General features: G+C 42.7%; 1 protein-coding gene across 2 annotated transcripts in view; it reads right to left on the bottom strand.

Annotated features, from left to right (window-relative positions):
- CRYL1 (crystallin lambda 1) overlaps positions 1-16,219 on the bottom strand; it is a 128,059-nt gene that overhangs the window by 90,579 nt on the left and 21,261 nt on the right. For both annotated transcript variants that reach the window (XM_047833078.1, XM_047833159.1), the window contains exon 3: positions 5,945-6,071. In XM_047833078.1, the coding sequence (XP_047689034.1) occupies positions 5,945-6,071 (127 nt within the window). The remainder of the gene's footprint in view (positions 1-5,944; positions 6,072-16,219) is intronic.

Here is a 16,219-nt window from a genome sequence, read left to right on the forward strand (position 1 = left end):
CTACACAGATGATGAAATTTTTACTTCTAGGGTTTCAGCAATTGTCCTGATTTTGTATAAGTAAATTCCATTTAAACTCCCTAATTCAGATGATGAAATTTTTACTTCTAGGGTTTCAGCAATTGTCCTGATTTTGTATAAGTAAATTCCATTTAAACTCCCTAATTCTATAAGCCATTCCCATGGCTCCTACCGGCTACTTCAATCTCAAGTCTTAAATTCCAGAAATCAGATAAAGGCTCTATATCACAGCACTAAGGCTCTTTCAGAGTCAGTCAAAGCTTTAGACGGGCTTTTCAGAATAAACTTACTTTTCCAGCACAGTAGATTTTCTTGCTAGGCAAGATTTGATTTCCAAATTGCACTAAGTTCTAGTAATTCAGGTTTCATTCTCGCCTGCTCCCACATTTCAGCAGACAATTAAGGAACTTTCTGACCCGTGCTCCTACCCTCTGGGGTTTGGGTAGAAGACAATCCACCACAGAGAGTTACACTCACATTCCTGGGACTCTGACCCTCGGGGACTCAGTAAATCCTACAGGACTGTTTGTAGTTAAACAACTGTGTGGCAAGCAGTGTGTTTTGTTCATTTGTTAATTCACAAACTCCGTCTCCTGCTTTTGAACAATTCCCAAAGGTAATGATAATTTTCCTTTTGTAAGAAAATGTCTCCAAATGGCCCAGATTAATATTTCTATGAGGCAAACCTTTCCTTTTATAAATTGGAAAACAGAATTGTAAGAGCTGATAAGGGTACAGCTAGTGAGAAGTCTATGGGCACCAAGATGAGGCAGGGCCAGGAGGCCTGGTAAAGAGTAGACACCTGACAGATGGCGCTTTGGTACTTCAGCTTTAATAACATTCTTAGATGGAAGGTTCTTTCAGATCAGATATCACATGATGAACATAACAATTATGTTAAATCCAAAAATCATACTTAAATCTGATACAATTTTGGGCAAAGCACACAGCAAGAAGTGTTCTAAGTTTTAAACAAAAGTCACGATACAAAATTCTATTTATGGTATAATGTTAAGTATGTTAGAGAAAGAGAGGAAAGACCTAGAAGAAATGGAAGGAAATAAAATACATCAAAACGTTAAGACATTTGGGAACAATGGACCGACACAGGATTTTCCTAAACTCCCTTCATTCTTTCTTTACTCTTTAAAACATATTTTTAACATCCTTAGATTGTTAGAAATCTCATGTAATTTAACAAACACATGATAGAACACGAGGAAGGTTTTGATTTGGGAGGGTTATTGACTTGTTTGTTTGATAAACAGAAGATGAAATTAATAAGCATTAGTTGCAAAATTTGCAAAATCGAGTTTGCCCTGGGTCATACAAAGAAATTGTGTAAACACGCTCAAGACAGTCAAAGCAACAGACAAAAAAATGCAATCTTGATTTCTGTTTTCTTACTCATTCTTCCTTCTGACTAGCTTCACTGTCCTACTAAACGCCTTCCTTGGAGGATTCTAATCAGGATACAGAATAAAACCCAAACTCTTGATTTCTTTCAGAGAACATTTAAATAGCGCTCCTATAAGCCATGCGTTACTCCAAGCATCTTACAAATGTTAATTCATTTCCTCTAAGTAAGTCTTAAGGCTGGCATTCAAGCGCTCCCCACTTGGTTTCCACTCCCAGCCCTCTCCCACTGCTCCAAACGCCCTGTGACAGCTTCACCATTCCACTCTGGTTGCCAAAAATACACTCACTGGCACCGCTCATCCTCATTCTTTCATTCCCCATTTTTTTTAAATATTTATTTATTATTTTTGAGAGTCAGAGCATGAGGGGGGGGGAGGGGCAGAGAGAGAGGGAGACCCAGAATCCAAAGCAGGCTCCAGGCTCTGAGCTGTCAGCACAGAGCCCCATGCGGGGCTGAAACTCTCGAGCCATGAGATCATGACCTGAGCCGAAGTCGGACACCCAACCGACTGAGCCACCCAGGTGCCCCATCATCCGATCATTTCTTTCTGAGACACTGTCCCCACCCGTTCCCCAAAATCCACTTGTCAAAGGCCAAAGCAGGCTCATATCCTACCTTCATCAAACCTTCCCAAACCCTCCTGGCTCAGATCTGGGCTCCTCCCTATTACTCTTCATAGAACTAGAAGTACAAGGAATTTCCAAAGAACATAATCTCTGATAGGAAATAAATCTAGTTACTAGAGTTTACATCACCTTTCTCTATATTCCCTTCCTTACACTGACTGACTCAGTGTTGTTCTGCATAACAAATGCTGCTCAGTATGTAAATGTCACATGTATTCAATCTGCAGACAGACCTTAAAGAGCAACTTTCAATACTGTGCATAGAACACGTTACCCCACATCATTTGTTTACTATCAAAATTGTATACAAATGGTCACAACAGAAAATTATTTATTTTATAAACTTTTTAAGCATTTTCTGTGTTAAGTGCTGTGACTAAAAATTTTACGTGCATTATAACCCAGAATATTCCCCAAAAACTATCCCGTAAGAGTAAGACTCACCTTACATTCAAGTCATCATAAAGTTCTCCTATTACGCAGTACTATCATTTTTTTTTTTTTGAAAAATAATATACTGTTTGGGGAAGACACATTGATCTGAACTAATTCAATCACGCTTGCCTAGAGATCATCTGATAAAATCTATTTTTCAAAATGGGACCAGGAGACAAAGAAATTTAACATAGGTGTTTTAATTATTCCTGGGGCATGACTTCACAATTGCTACGGCAGGAAAATTTGTAAATAAACTTTATAAAGATCACTTTAACACACAAAAAGCAACATAGTTGTTACGTTGAGAAACAAGTATACCACCAGAGAAAGTTTTGAGAATTGGTAGTCAAGGCTGGATATAAACCTTCCAATGCCATATCACATGTGATGCACAGCAACATCTCAGGAAAGCAAAGAAGATGTGCTGTGGAAAACTGTTTAGAAAACAGACTCAAGGGGCGCCTGAGTGGCTCAGTTGGTTAAGCATCCAACCTTTGGTTTTGGCTCGAGTCATGATCTCACGGTTCATGGGACCAAGTCCCCATGTCAGGCTCCTTGCTGACAGCACAGAGCCTGCATGGGATTTTCTCTTTCCCTCTCTCTCTGCCTCTCCCCCCATTCACTCTTTCTGTCTCTTTCTCTCAAAATAAATCAATTAATTTAGTAAAAATAATAAAGTCTCGAGGCACCTGGGTGGCTCAGTCAGTTAAGTGTCCGACTTTGGCTCAGGTCATGATCTCACAGTTTGTGAGTTCAAGCCCCATGTCAGACTCTGTGTTAATAGCTCAGAGCCTGGAGCCTGCTTCAGATTCTGTGTCTCCTTCTCTCTCTGCCCGTCCCCTGCTCGCACTCTGTCTCTCTCTCTAAAATAAACATTTTTTTGAAATTTTTTTTAATGTTTATTTATTTTTTGAGACAGAGAGAGACAAAGCATGAACGGGGGAGGGTCAAAGAGAGGGAGACACAGAATCTGAAACAGGCTCCAGGCTCTGAGCTGTCAGCACAGAGCCCGACGCGGGCCTCGAATTTACAGACAGCGAGATCATGACGTGAGCCAAAGTCGGCCGCTTAACTGACTGAGCCACCCAGGCGCCCCTAAAATAAACATTTTAAAAAATATTTTTAAGTAATAATAAAGTCTCATTCGTTAAAGAAAAAAATAAGAGACTCTCAAAACATCACTCTACTGAAGGCAGACACTGGAGTCAGAGATACTTTTTTTTTTCCCAATGTTTATTTCTGAGAGAGACAGAGTGTGAGCAGGGGAGGGGCAGAGAGAGACGGAGACACAATCTGAGCTGTCAGCACAGAGCCCGGTGCAGGGCTTGAACTTGTGAACTGTGAGATCATGACTTGAGCCGAGATCAAGAGTCAAATGTTTAACCGACTGAGCTACCGGGGAGCCCTGAAACACTTGTTAAGAGTTTCAACAGAAATGGCTTTTTTTGAAAAAATGTGAAGGAAATATTTCAGTAATGTGTTAGATATGCCTATTTAAGATCACATTATATATGTAACTATAATACTTTATTATGGACCATGTAAATATTATACATCAAATTGACCCCAGAAAGAACTGTTTTCATCTTCTCATTGGAAACATGGACTTGACTTCCATGGCAGTGACCTCAGGTGTGAACACGGACGGTTCTCTTCACAAGCACCCGGTGCCCTGGCTATTACGTCAATTGTACGGATGAGGAAGCGCAGCTTTGACCTTAAGAGACTCACAAGGTCACACAGCTGCTCAGTGCGGAGTCCACTTGACTTACAGTGTGTGTCCTCAACCACCACCTCCACGGCAGGAAGCTCCCACAGGCCTTTCGTGTCAGAAGCCACAAAATGTAAATTGATTCTCCTCCTCTGGTAGGATCAGCATAAAAAGCACATACTTTCCTTAGAAACGAGATGTGCGTCAAGAACCTTCTCTGCTGAGCCCACACCGTGCTCCTCAGACGGTGAATCCCCCACCCTCACAGCACCCAGCATCGCAGTAAGGGTGGAACAGACAGCACTTGAAAGCTCCTTAAAGGACCCCTCTGATCCCAGGTAAGACTCCCCAGTTTGATACAACCTTCACCAAATGAGAGACAGAGATGAAAATACTCAAAAGAGATACGGAATTGGCAAACAGTGCTCTTCTTATGTTCCATTTGACACTCATTTGTGGTTTTTTTAATGTTTATTTATTTATTTTGAGAGAGGGAGAGAGAATCCCAAGCTGACAGCACAGAGCCTGACACAGTACTTAAATTCATGAACCATGAGATCATGTCCGGAGCCGAGATCAAGAGTCAGATGCTTAGGGGCACCGGGTGGCTCAGTGAGTTAAGCGTCTGACTTGACTTCAGCTCAGGTCATGAATTCATAGTTCATGGGTTGGAGCCCCCCCACCAGGCTCTGGACTGACAGCTCAGAGCCTGGAGTCTGCTTCAGATTTTGTTTCTCCCTCTCTCTCTGTCCCTCCCCTGCTCACACTCTGTCTCTTTCGCTCAAAAATAAATAAACATTTAAAAAAACTAAAAAAAAAAAAAAAGTCAGACACTTAACTGACTGAACCACCCAGGCGCCCCAACACGCATTTGTTAAATGAAGTAGAAAAATTTTAGTGCTACGAAGATGAAGAACCTACATTTCCTGTCTTTGACTTCAATCTCGAAAGTAGCAGCTGACCATAAAACACACTGTCTTTCTGGTCTGCTCCCAAATTCTCAGCTAGAATGTCGTTACAGAAACAAAATGCAATGTGCAACAAGGAATAAATGGAAATGGGCCAGCCTCAGAACACATAATATCCAGGAGGGAGATCAGGAGTGATGCTAGTTTAGGTAAACCTGCTTAAACCTTACAGCACTAAGTGTAACATGTTTCAAAGACAAATTTATACATCGCGGTTCTTAAAGAGGTGCAGAAGCCGTCCACAGACACAGGAGCTCCAGGAGGGATGGGTCCTGACCCGGCAGGCACCAACCTGCCGGCACAGCCCCTGAGGCTGTCCCCAGCCTCGCCTGGAGCTTTCTCTGCTGTGTCAACAGTTCTTTCAGGAGTTCTTTTTAAAAGTGAAGTCGCTGGAAAAGCTAAATGCAAATATTACAAGAAATGAAAAGGTTTATTCTAGGTGATTTCTTTAAGCTCTTAATGTATTATGTATCAGAACAAGAATATGATCTCTCATTCAGTAAGAACATAAAACAAAAAGAAACGTGTTAGCTGTCCAGAAAACCGTATTTCTGCTCAAAATTCTCCTCTGAACACAGGAGTTTGAGGAGAGACTGTATAGGAGATGTTTTGAAACAATGTTTCCTAGCACATAAAACAGAACCCCGACCTTCAGGTACATGATGCCCACACTTTGCCCTTTATCTTCCCCTGCTCTTCCAAGGGGACTGGAACACCATCCCAAGAGCTTACAGACCTGAGTGCAGGACCCTTAACTCACCTGAATGTGCAGGGCGCCCTCTACTGCCTCCTGGATGTTCAAACAGCCACTGATGAGTGACAGCTGGTCTTGGGCACCCAGAGAGCCTTTCAGAGAGCCCGACTGCTCCAGAAACGTCATCTCTTTTCTAGAAAGAAGAGTGACCCTGTGAGTATTCAAGAGCAAATTAAAGGCAACGAACGGTAGGGCGCCTGGGTGGCTAAGTCGGTTAAGCATCTGTCCGAGTCTCGATTTGGGCTCAGGTCACGATCTCAAGGTTCATGGGATTCTTTCCCTGTCTCTGTCTCTGTCTCTGTCTCTCTCTCTCTGCCCTTACCCCGCTCATGCGCTCTCTCAAAATAAATAAACTTAAAAAAAATTAAGACAAAGGGGCGCCTGGGTGGCTCGGTCGGTTAAGCGTCCGACTTCGGCTCAAGGCATGATGCCACGGTCCGTGAGTTCGAGCCCCACGATGGGCTTTGTGCTGACAGCTCAGAACCTGGAGCCTGCTTCCGATTCTGTGTCTCCCTCTCTCTCTGCCCCTTCCCTTTTCTCACTCTCTCTTGCTCGCTCTCAAAAATAAACATTTAAATTTTTTTTTAATTAAAACAAAGGTAAACATCACTAACTAGTAGGGAAATGCAAATCAAAACCACAGCGATCTACCCCTTCACACCCATTAGAATCTAAATAAGTAAACCAAGAGTTAGTGAGGACGTGGAGAAATTGAAACCCTGTGGAAATGTGAAAGGGCCAGCCACAGTGGCAGTTTGAGGACTTCTCAAAAAGTTAAAAACAGAACTACCAAATGATCCAGCAATTCCATTTCTGGTTATACCCCCCTCCCCAAATGAAAGCAGGTACTCAAATCCGCATTTGTGTACCCATGTTCCATGGTTTACAATAACCAAAAGATGGGAACCCAAAAAGTCCACACCTGGGTGAATGGATAAACAAATGTGGCGTGTGCATACAGCAAAATTCAATCAGTGCAATTCAGCCTTAAAACGGAAATCCTGTCACAGCAACCACAGGGACGGACCTTGAGGACGTCAGGCTAAGTGAAATACGCCAGTCACAAAAAGACGAATGCTGTATGATCCCACTTATACGCAGTGCCCAGGACAGTCAAACTCACAGAGCAGAAGTAGAATGGAGGCTGCCAGGCCTGGGTGAGGGTGACGGTGGTTTCGGGGATACAGAGTTTCAGTTGTGCGAGATGGCCTTTTGGTGACGGACGGCTGCACAGTGAGAATGCACTTAATATCGCTGAACTGTACAGTCAGAAATTATTAAGATAGTCGACTTTATGTTACGTACATTTCACAATTCTTTTTTTATTTTTATCTTTTTAAGAGATGGGGCGAGGCCAACAGGAGGTAAGACTGGAGAGTAGTTCTCCGCCCGCTTCTTTCAGTCCTGGGGGACGGGCTGAAAGAACGTATCTCATAATCAGGAGCAGCTGGCTTCGTGGGGTGCAGCCTGTGCGTCACAGAGATGGGCGCTCAGAAGGGCCCTGGGCTGGGTCTGATGCCCTGCCGTCACGGTCTCAAAATTCTTTTGTTTGGGGGCGCCTGGGTGGCGCAGTCGGTTAGGCGTCCGACTTCAGCCAGGTCACGATCTCGCGGTCCGTGAGTTCGAGCCCCGCGTCGGGCTCTGGGCTGATGGTTCGGAGCCTGGAGCCTGTTTCCGATTCTGTGTCTCCCTCTCTCTCTGCCCCTCCCCCGTTCATGCTCTGTCTCTCTCTGTCCCAAAAATAAATAAACGTTGAAAAAAAAAATTAAAAAAAACCTCTTTTGTTTGTGTTTTTTTTTTCTTTTTTTGAGAGAGAGAGAGAGAGAGAGAGAGAGCGCGCACGAGTGAGCAAGGGGCAGGGAGGAGAAAGAGAATCCCATGAGGGACAGACAGAGAGGGAGAGGGAGAGACAGGAGCAGCGTTCACCCACAACGGGGCTCGAGCTTGCCTGAAGCAGGGCCTGAGCCCGCCCCGTGGGGGACTCAAACTCCTGAACCGAACCGTGAGACCGTGACCTGCAGCAAAGTCAGATGCTTCACAGACTGAGCCACCCAGGCGCCCCTCACTGTCTCAAAATTCTTAATGACTATCAAGCAAAGGGTCCCACATTTTCATTTAGCCTCATAAATTATGCAGTCAGTCCGGCTTATAATTCGTGATATATTAAATAAACAAGACAGAGAACACATACAAACACACACAGCAAGGAACAACATTTATGCTTTCCAAAAACTTCTGTGGGATTTTCCCAGTGAGTCAAACAATTTTTACATCGCTTCGTATCATAGTTTTTATCTTTACACTGTCAGCGTCTTCAGCCAAAGATCACCAGGAACACACGTACAGTGGGGCGGCTCAGGTTCGTTACTCACTGCAGTGAGGGAGAGTGCACACCAGGGGGAGCCGTGGGGTATCAGTAAGGGTGTCTGAGGGCACCGAGAGCAGATGTGAGCTTGGGTGGGGGGATTCGGAAGAGGATCTGAGGGTCTGAGTTCACTGGATTGGATGCTGTGAACTCAGCGAAGGCAACGTGAGGATTGAGTGTCTCCACAAACATAAATATCTGCAGGGCAGACTAAATGGAAGATAAAGGTGTAATGGGCAAAGAAGTAACGGTCGTTCATTTTAGCCAAGACTCAGCGTCTGTGGGTTTGCACGGTGCCCTCGTTCTTGTCTGTGCTTAGACAAATTTAAAACGTGGTCTTGCTGTGTCGCGTTCTCTCATGGTCTAAGAGTGACCTTGTCTGGGGTGGGTGTTCTTGAGACTCCTTATGTCCAACAGGAGAGTGCCACGGCCTACCCGTGAGGACCCGCCAGCTCCAGACGTCAGGGGCTGTGCTTCTGTTGTTTTGTCTTTTTTTCTTTCTTAAAGCTATGCACCTGTATTTTGTTTTAACTACAAACTGAGGACCAAATTGCTACTGTTACTGGGAGGAAAAAAAGATATGCTGAAATTCAAACAGATTTCTTTATTTTAATTAACAAAAAGAAGCTTCCTGGCAAAGGTAAATGAGTCAACAAATGATCCGGCAGATTCAAAGTCTCTCCTGCTTCTGGGTCAGCAAACAGAAAAATGCCATAGCAGGCCATCACCACACCTGGGATCTGAACCCGAATCTGTTTCAAGGAGAAGGAGAATCTGAGATGACTGGCATACAGATAATTTGGGAGGTCTGTAATATATCAGCTTTAAAAAATCTACCTTAAGGGGCGCCTGGGTGGCGCAGTCGGTTAAGCGTCCGACTTCGGCCAGGTCACGATCTCGCGGTACGTGAGTTCGAGCCCCGCGTCAGGCTCTGGGCTGATGGCTCAGAGCCTGGAGCCTGTTTCCGATTCTGTGTCTCCCTCTCTCTCTGCCCCTCCCCCGTTCATGCTCTGTCTCTCTCTGTCCCAAAAATAAATAAACGTTGAAAAAAAAAAAAATTAAAAAATCTACCTTAAAATTGGGCCAGAAAATGGCTACCTTATTCCACAGGATCCTAAGGACACACATGTGGAAGGCGCCCCTCGGAACAACTCAATGTTGGGAACTGAATAACCCGACCACCACCCCCAATTAGCAGGCATTCGAAAGTATTTCTACATGCAACACATTCCTTGAAGTAGAGGTTTATAAAGTTACTGAAAATATACAAGGTCTGTTTCTTAGCCAGTTCAAGAAATTTGTATTCATTGTATAGAATAGCGCGTGGTGTCTTAGCAACAGGTTAGAAATCTATGATTTGTAAGTTTGATAAGCTAACATCAAGAAAACGGACTTAAATGCCAGAAAATAGTACCTTACACGCCATCGAGGGAAACATATAAAGAGTTACCAGAAAAAGTTACCCTACTAAGATAAGGAAAAGTAAATATTTACCTGTTCTAGAGGCTCCTGTTCCTGTGACCATGTACCAGTAGTGTCCCCAAACCTCCCTGAACACAGTCTGTGTTCTTCATTCAAACAACAACGGTGAGGAGAGCACCATGTGATCCAAAGATCATTTATTTTTCACTTCATGTTTTTGTTCCATTTTTTGGAAGTTTTAGAGTTACATAAGTCTGTAAATATACTAAAACCATTTACTGTATACTTTAGAAGAGTCAGGTGTGTGGTATATAAATTCTATCTCGATAAAGCTGATGTATTTGTTTCTTGTCGATTCTGTGACAAATTACCACAAACTTAGTGGCTTAAACAATACAAATTTATTACCTTACAGTCCAGGGGTCAGAAATCTCAAGCAGACTAACATCAAAGTACCACAAGGCTGCAAATCTCAAGTAGACTAACGTCGAAATATCAGCAAGGCTGAGTTCCTTCTGGAAGCTCTAGAAGTGAATCTGTTCGATGCGCCTTCTAGTTCCTAGAGCACACACCCCCCCCCCACCTCTTTCCTTGGCTTTGTGGCCCTCTTCCATTTCACAGCCTGCAATCTCACTACCAACCTCTGCTCTGTCATCGCACCTCCTTCTTTGACTCTCCTGACTATTTTTTCCTAAGAACGAGCCTCGTGATTACACTGAACCAATCTGGATAATCTCCCACATGCATACCCTGAACTTAATCACATCTGGTCTCCTTTGCCACGTACGGTAACACATTCCCAGGTTCCAGGGATGAGGGCCTGGGAGAAGCAGTGTTCTGACTACCACACTTTTTAACAAAACAAAAACAGAAACAAACAAGGGGCACCTGGGTGGCTCAGTCTGTTAAGCGTCAGACTCTTGATTTTGGCTCAGGTCATGATCTCACGGTTTGTGGGTTCGAGCCCTGCATAGGGCTCTGCACTGACAGGGTGAAGCCTGCTTGGGATTCTGTCTCCTCCTCTCTCTGCCCCTTTCTTGCTCTCTCTCTCTCTCTCTCAAAAATATAAACTTAAAAAAACTTTTAGAATAGAGTATGTAGATAGAATTCCTGTACAATTACTGTCCAAAACTGTGCTTACAGAACAGAGAGCACTTGCCCATTAAAGCTGCCTCACATCAGATAACTAGGTTATGCTTGGCTCTCTGTACTTTGCAGACGTTATTCCACCATATTCAGAAATTCACTGGCTGTTGAAAAGCTGTTGTCAATCCGTCGTTCCTTCGTGAGCAGTCTCTCCTTTCACTCTCTCACTGCCTGTAAGACTTTTCTGATGTTCCCTGGAGTTTTACAGTTTCACTGTGAGGTATGTAGATATAGATACCCTTCCTATTTCTCCTGCTCAGGACACTCTGTTCTTCCAGAATATGAGGGTCCATGTCTTCAACTGAAACGAAGTCTCAATCATTACATCCTCATAAATTGTTTTTCCCTATTCTCCTTAACCCTTTCAGACCTCTAAGGAGATCTTGTTAGACACTCTCTGTATCCTCCATATTTCTTAACTACTCTTGTCACATATAACCTCTATCTCCCGAACCGCATGCCAGATAGTATCTTCAGATCTGACTTCCGGGTTACTATGCTCATAAAACCTCGTCTCTCGTATGTTGGGGATTTTTAGTTGTGAGCAGATGTCCACTGAACCCTGCAGAAATTCTCTGAGCCTTTGTTTAAGGTACATTATCCTGGAGATGGGACGTATTTGCTTCGGGCAGGCACTGAAGGCACCACTAACCAAGGGACCAATGTGAACTGTTGGGCTGGAATGTTTAAGTCCACCCGGGAAGATGAATCCAGGCTCCGACTCTTAGAGAGCTTGTCTGTGGCTGTAAATCCTCAGAGAAACGCCTTCTCCCCTCCACCCAGAACCATGGCCAGGAGAGACAAGCCCCCACGTGTGGGTCAGTTTCCTACTCCTCTCAGCAGCAATGTAGACCTCTGGAAACCAGCTTCCCGTGGGGGTCTCCAATCTGATCCCCATCTTGCTCAGACTAAGGTGTGCTGTTAGAACCAAAGCAAGACTGGCAAGTAGCTTACTAAGAGCAGCCGTGACTCTCACATACCTCTTGGGATCTGTGCTCCCAATCTGGCCTCTGAGAATTGCCATTACTTTCTTGCCAGCTCAGCTATGCATTATAAGCTACACATTTACTCAATACTTGTACGTATTTTGGAGTGAAAAGGGTTTCTAGGATGCTTACGTTGCCGTATTGCCAGAAACTAAACCCTAGACTGTTTCTTTGAGATTTAATATTCTTAGGTATTAGGCATGAGAAAGGAGAAATACTGACCACATCATTTCAGCAATAAGTTATTCAATGTGAATATGATCTCTACTATACACACAATTTATAACACATAATCACTGACTGATTACATCATGGTTCCTGTTCATATGTATAGAAAAGAAAAACAATACTGATGTTTTTGAGTTACCACTGCTAAGGCCTAATCTTCTGTTTCCCAGTTTTACCCATTTGGAAAAACATACACATGTTTATATTATTTACATACAAAATAGTATGTATATGTTATTATAAGAATATTCTATATTTATACATATATACATAATACCTAAATCCACCTGAATCCAACAAGTTTAGGCTTAAAAATAACAATATACTTCTGAAATGCATCAAAATGCAAAGCACGTTTCTGTTTCATTTAATCTAGCTTATTCCCTCTGGTACTTCAGAAACTGAGGCCCAAACTGGCTAGATCACTCAAAGATATAAAGTGCTAGCAGCATGTGGGATGGAAGCCGGTCTTTTGACTCCTTCTCACAAAAGCACACAGAATAGGAGCCACTGCCTCTTCCTCACTCCTACTAGACCACGATGGCGTGTGCGCGCACACACACACACACACACACACACACACACACATACACACACAACCCTGTCTGGTGGGAATTATTACTTGTAGAACTAATGGGCACAGTGCATTGGCTTAAATTTTGAAAATTGAAGGTCGACAATATACTGGAGAAAACAAAGAGTTTGCATCCACTCCCTCCCTCGTGAATGCTGCTGAGCTTGAACTTAGACTACCGGGCTCCCATCGTCCCTTCAGGGAGCCCTGGTGTACCTAGCAAACCTACCATCTCCTTGCAGGATGTCGTTACCAACAGGTGTGCCAGGCTGACCTACGGCCCGGCTCCAGAGTTCAGCCCACTGGGTGCCTGTGCCACCGGTACATGGCCCACCCATCAACTCATCCCTCATGGCGGTTTGAATGAAGACCCATGAAGTAAGTTGGTCAAAGGTCGGTGGAGCCCACAGTAGAGTCACTGCAATGGTGAGTTTTAGAAAGGCAGGACCTCAGACAAGGACCGGCTATGAAATGATCCTCCCCAGAGCTGCTGAAAGTTACCAGAGCTGTTGTCTGACTGTCAGAAGCTCGGGTGTCCCTGAACAATGTCCCATTTCTGCAACAGTGATGGAGCTGCAGAGACAGTTCCCAGTATCCCTTGCTTCCTTGAAGAGTCTTGCAATAAACATCCACCAACAGATATAATCTGGATGCCTCAATCCTTATAAACTGAAAGGGCCTCGCGTCTATTTTGTTCAGAAATTTGACAGATAGGATGTAGAAAATTATACCATATCTAAACTGCTTGGTTTTAAACTATATGATTTATATAAATTAGACCTGCAGCAGTGGCTAAGCCTAGAAACCAATTACACTGATAAACATTAACTACGTTGCCCATAAATATAACCAGAATAAAAATGTTCATATCTCTGAAAAACTGTTTACAGCTAACAAACAAAAAGATCATTTCATTTAAATGTACTTGCTGTCACAGAGGAACAAGTGACAAATAAAATACAGTGCCCCTGTTCTTTTTCTGGAAAGACTTTCTTTCTGTAACTTATTTTTTAAAGTAAAAAAAAGTGGAAAGAATAATAAACATCCGCACATTTATGAGAATTAAAAACCACCAATCCTGACATATGTGCTTTTCATTTTTTAAGTAAACAAAACACTGAAGTTCTTTTATCCACCAACCTCTTCTGTTGAACTCAGATGGGATTTTTAAATGCTAAACCCTGAAAACATAATGATTACCCATTTCTTCATTTAGAGAATTATGTTTGAGAGGCTCATGTGCTCAAAACCACCTGCTTTAAGCATGAGTAAGCCAAAGCAAACTTTTGTCCTTTCTTCCCAATGTGCGGAGTCAGATTAGATCAAAGAGATGGGACTACAAGAGTGGCTCCTGTCGCTTAGATGAGCTACTGTTCTGTAGAATTCCCAGGGACACCCCTATGAAGAAAGGAAGGAAAAAGAGACAGAAGGCAGGAGCCAGAATAGCCACACCAATGGCCTCGTGCAGATTAGACTCAGAGTGAAGAATCCATGTAAGTGATTTGGCCTCAAGGCCCTTTCTGCCCCTGGAAAAAACAGGAGCATGAGGGGAGAGACCTGGTCACACGTTAACCCCCTGGATGGCTGCCAACTCCAGGACCCCAAGAGCAAACCAGATAAGACATTGGAGGAGCTTTTAGACATACTCAGACAATCCCTTACATTGTCTTCAAGTTCAAGAACTATGCCCACAAATCAAAACCAGCCATTTGGCAATGTTTTATCCCCGTTATTCTAGTTTTACATTGAATACTTTGGAAGTACTTAACGCATAAACAGCTGGAAAAGACAAGACTCTCAGTGGGGTTTTCAGCAGCCTGACACACGCCAGAATGTTGCAACCTACACTACTTAATAGTTAAGAATGCACTTTGTTCAAAGCACTTTAGTAAGTGGCTGCAGCATACCAGTTCTACCTCTAGAGGTCAACCTAGCACCAGAAGTCAAAATATTTCCATCGTAACTTCAATGAAGTTAAATTTTTATTTAAAACTGGAGAAAATAAAGTGTTAACAGTTATCACTGTACGGCAAAATATGGGTGGTTTTAATTTTTTCATATTTATATTTTTTAAGTTTTATTCGAGAGGAGCATTTATTAATTAAAAAAGATAAAAGACAATGGAGAAGTGGGAACCCTTGTATACTACCAGTGGGATTACAACATGTGCAGCTGCTACGGAAAACATTATAGTGCTTCCTAAAAAAATTAAAAATGGAATTACTATATGACCCAGCAATCCCCCTTCTGGGTATATATTCAGAGGAAATGACAGCAGGGACTTAAAAGAGATATCTGGACATCCATGTTTACAGCAGCATTATGCACAAGAGCCAAAAGGTAGAAGCAATTCAAATGTCCACCAGTGGATGAAAGGATAAACAAAATGTGGTGTGTACATACAATGGAAAATTATTCAGCCTTTAAAGGAAGGAAATCCTTTCACATGCTACAATACGGATGAATCTTAAGGACATAATGCCAGTCACAAAAACACAGATACAGGATTCCACTTATGTGAGACGTCTAAAGTATCCAAATTTACAGAAAAAAAAAAGTAAAATAGTGGTTGCCAGGGGCTGGGAGGAGGGAAAATGGGAAGTTGTTGTTCAATGGGTACAGAGTTTCAATGTCGGAGGAGGAAAAGTTCTGGAGATTTGTTGCACAACAATGTGAATGTACTTAACACTACTGAACCATACACAGTTAAAATGGTTTTTAAAAAAGTAAATTTTGTTACTTTTTTGCCATAATTAAAAATAGAAACAATATATTTTCTTTTTAAGTGATTACTGTGGCATTTAAATTGTGTTTGAACTTGATTCTTCTAGAAGGTAAAAGAGGGTAGAATTCATGCAAGAACTAAACTCCATATGAACCAGAACTCAGAAATAAACTGTAAGGGACTAAAAGGCTTGGAGATTCTGTAGAAAGAGTTAGAAAATCATTTTAGCCAGTGTCATCCCAGTTGATTCATGTAATAACCTAGGCCTTGGACTTCTAATTACACACACTGGATAAAACATACATTTTATCTCTGCTCCCTCCAAAAACCTCAATAAAACCAAACTAAAGGAATCTTTAAAAACTACATGGGGTGCCTGGGTGGCCCAATCAGTTAAGTACTTATCTGACTCTTGTCGGCTCAGGTCATGATCTCAAGGTTTGATGATCATGATCTCAGGTCATGATCTCAAGATGGAGCCCCACATTGGGCTTTGTCCTGACGGTGTGGAGCCTGCTTGGGATTCTGTCTGTCCCTCTCTCTGCCCCTACCCACTCACTTTCAATGTCCCTCTCTCTCAAAATAAATAAACTTTTATATATATACATATATAGATATATACATATAGATATATGGATATAGACAGATATATAGACATAGATGACAATATAGATGGTGTAGATACAGACACAGATACACACATAAACGCCCACAAAGTCAAAGACATCACGAAGTTACAATGGACAAAAGATCTAATTTTGTGGGAGACGGAAAAGAACACAAAAGTGGTATGGTAAATGACTTGATGGGGTAGAGAGAGCTGAGATTTAAGTGT

The sequence above is a fragment of the Prionailurus viverrinus genome, chromosome A1 (assembly GCF_022837055.1).
Source record: "Prionailurus viverrinus isolate Anna chromosome A1, UM_Priviv_1.0, whole genome shotgun sequence".
In the NCBI taxonomy this organism is placed as follows: domain Eukaryota; kingdom Metazoa; phylum Chordata; class Mammalia; order Carnivora; family Felidae; genus Prionailurus; species Prionailurus viverrinus.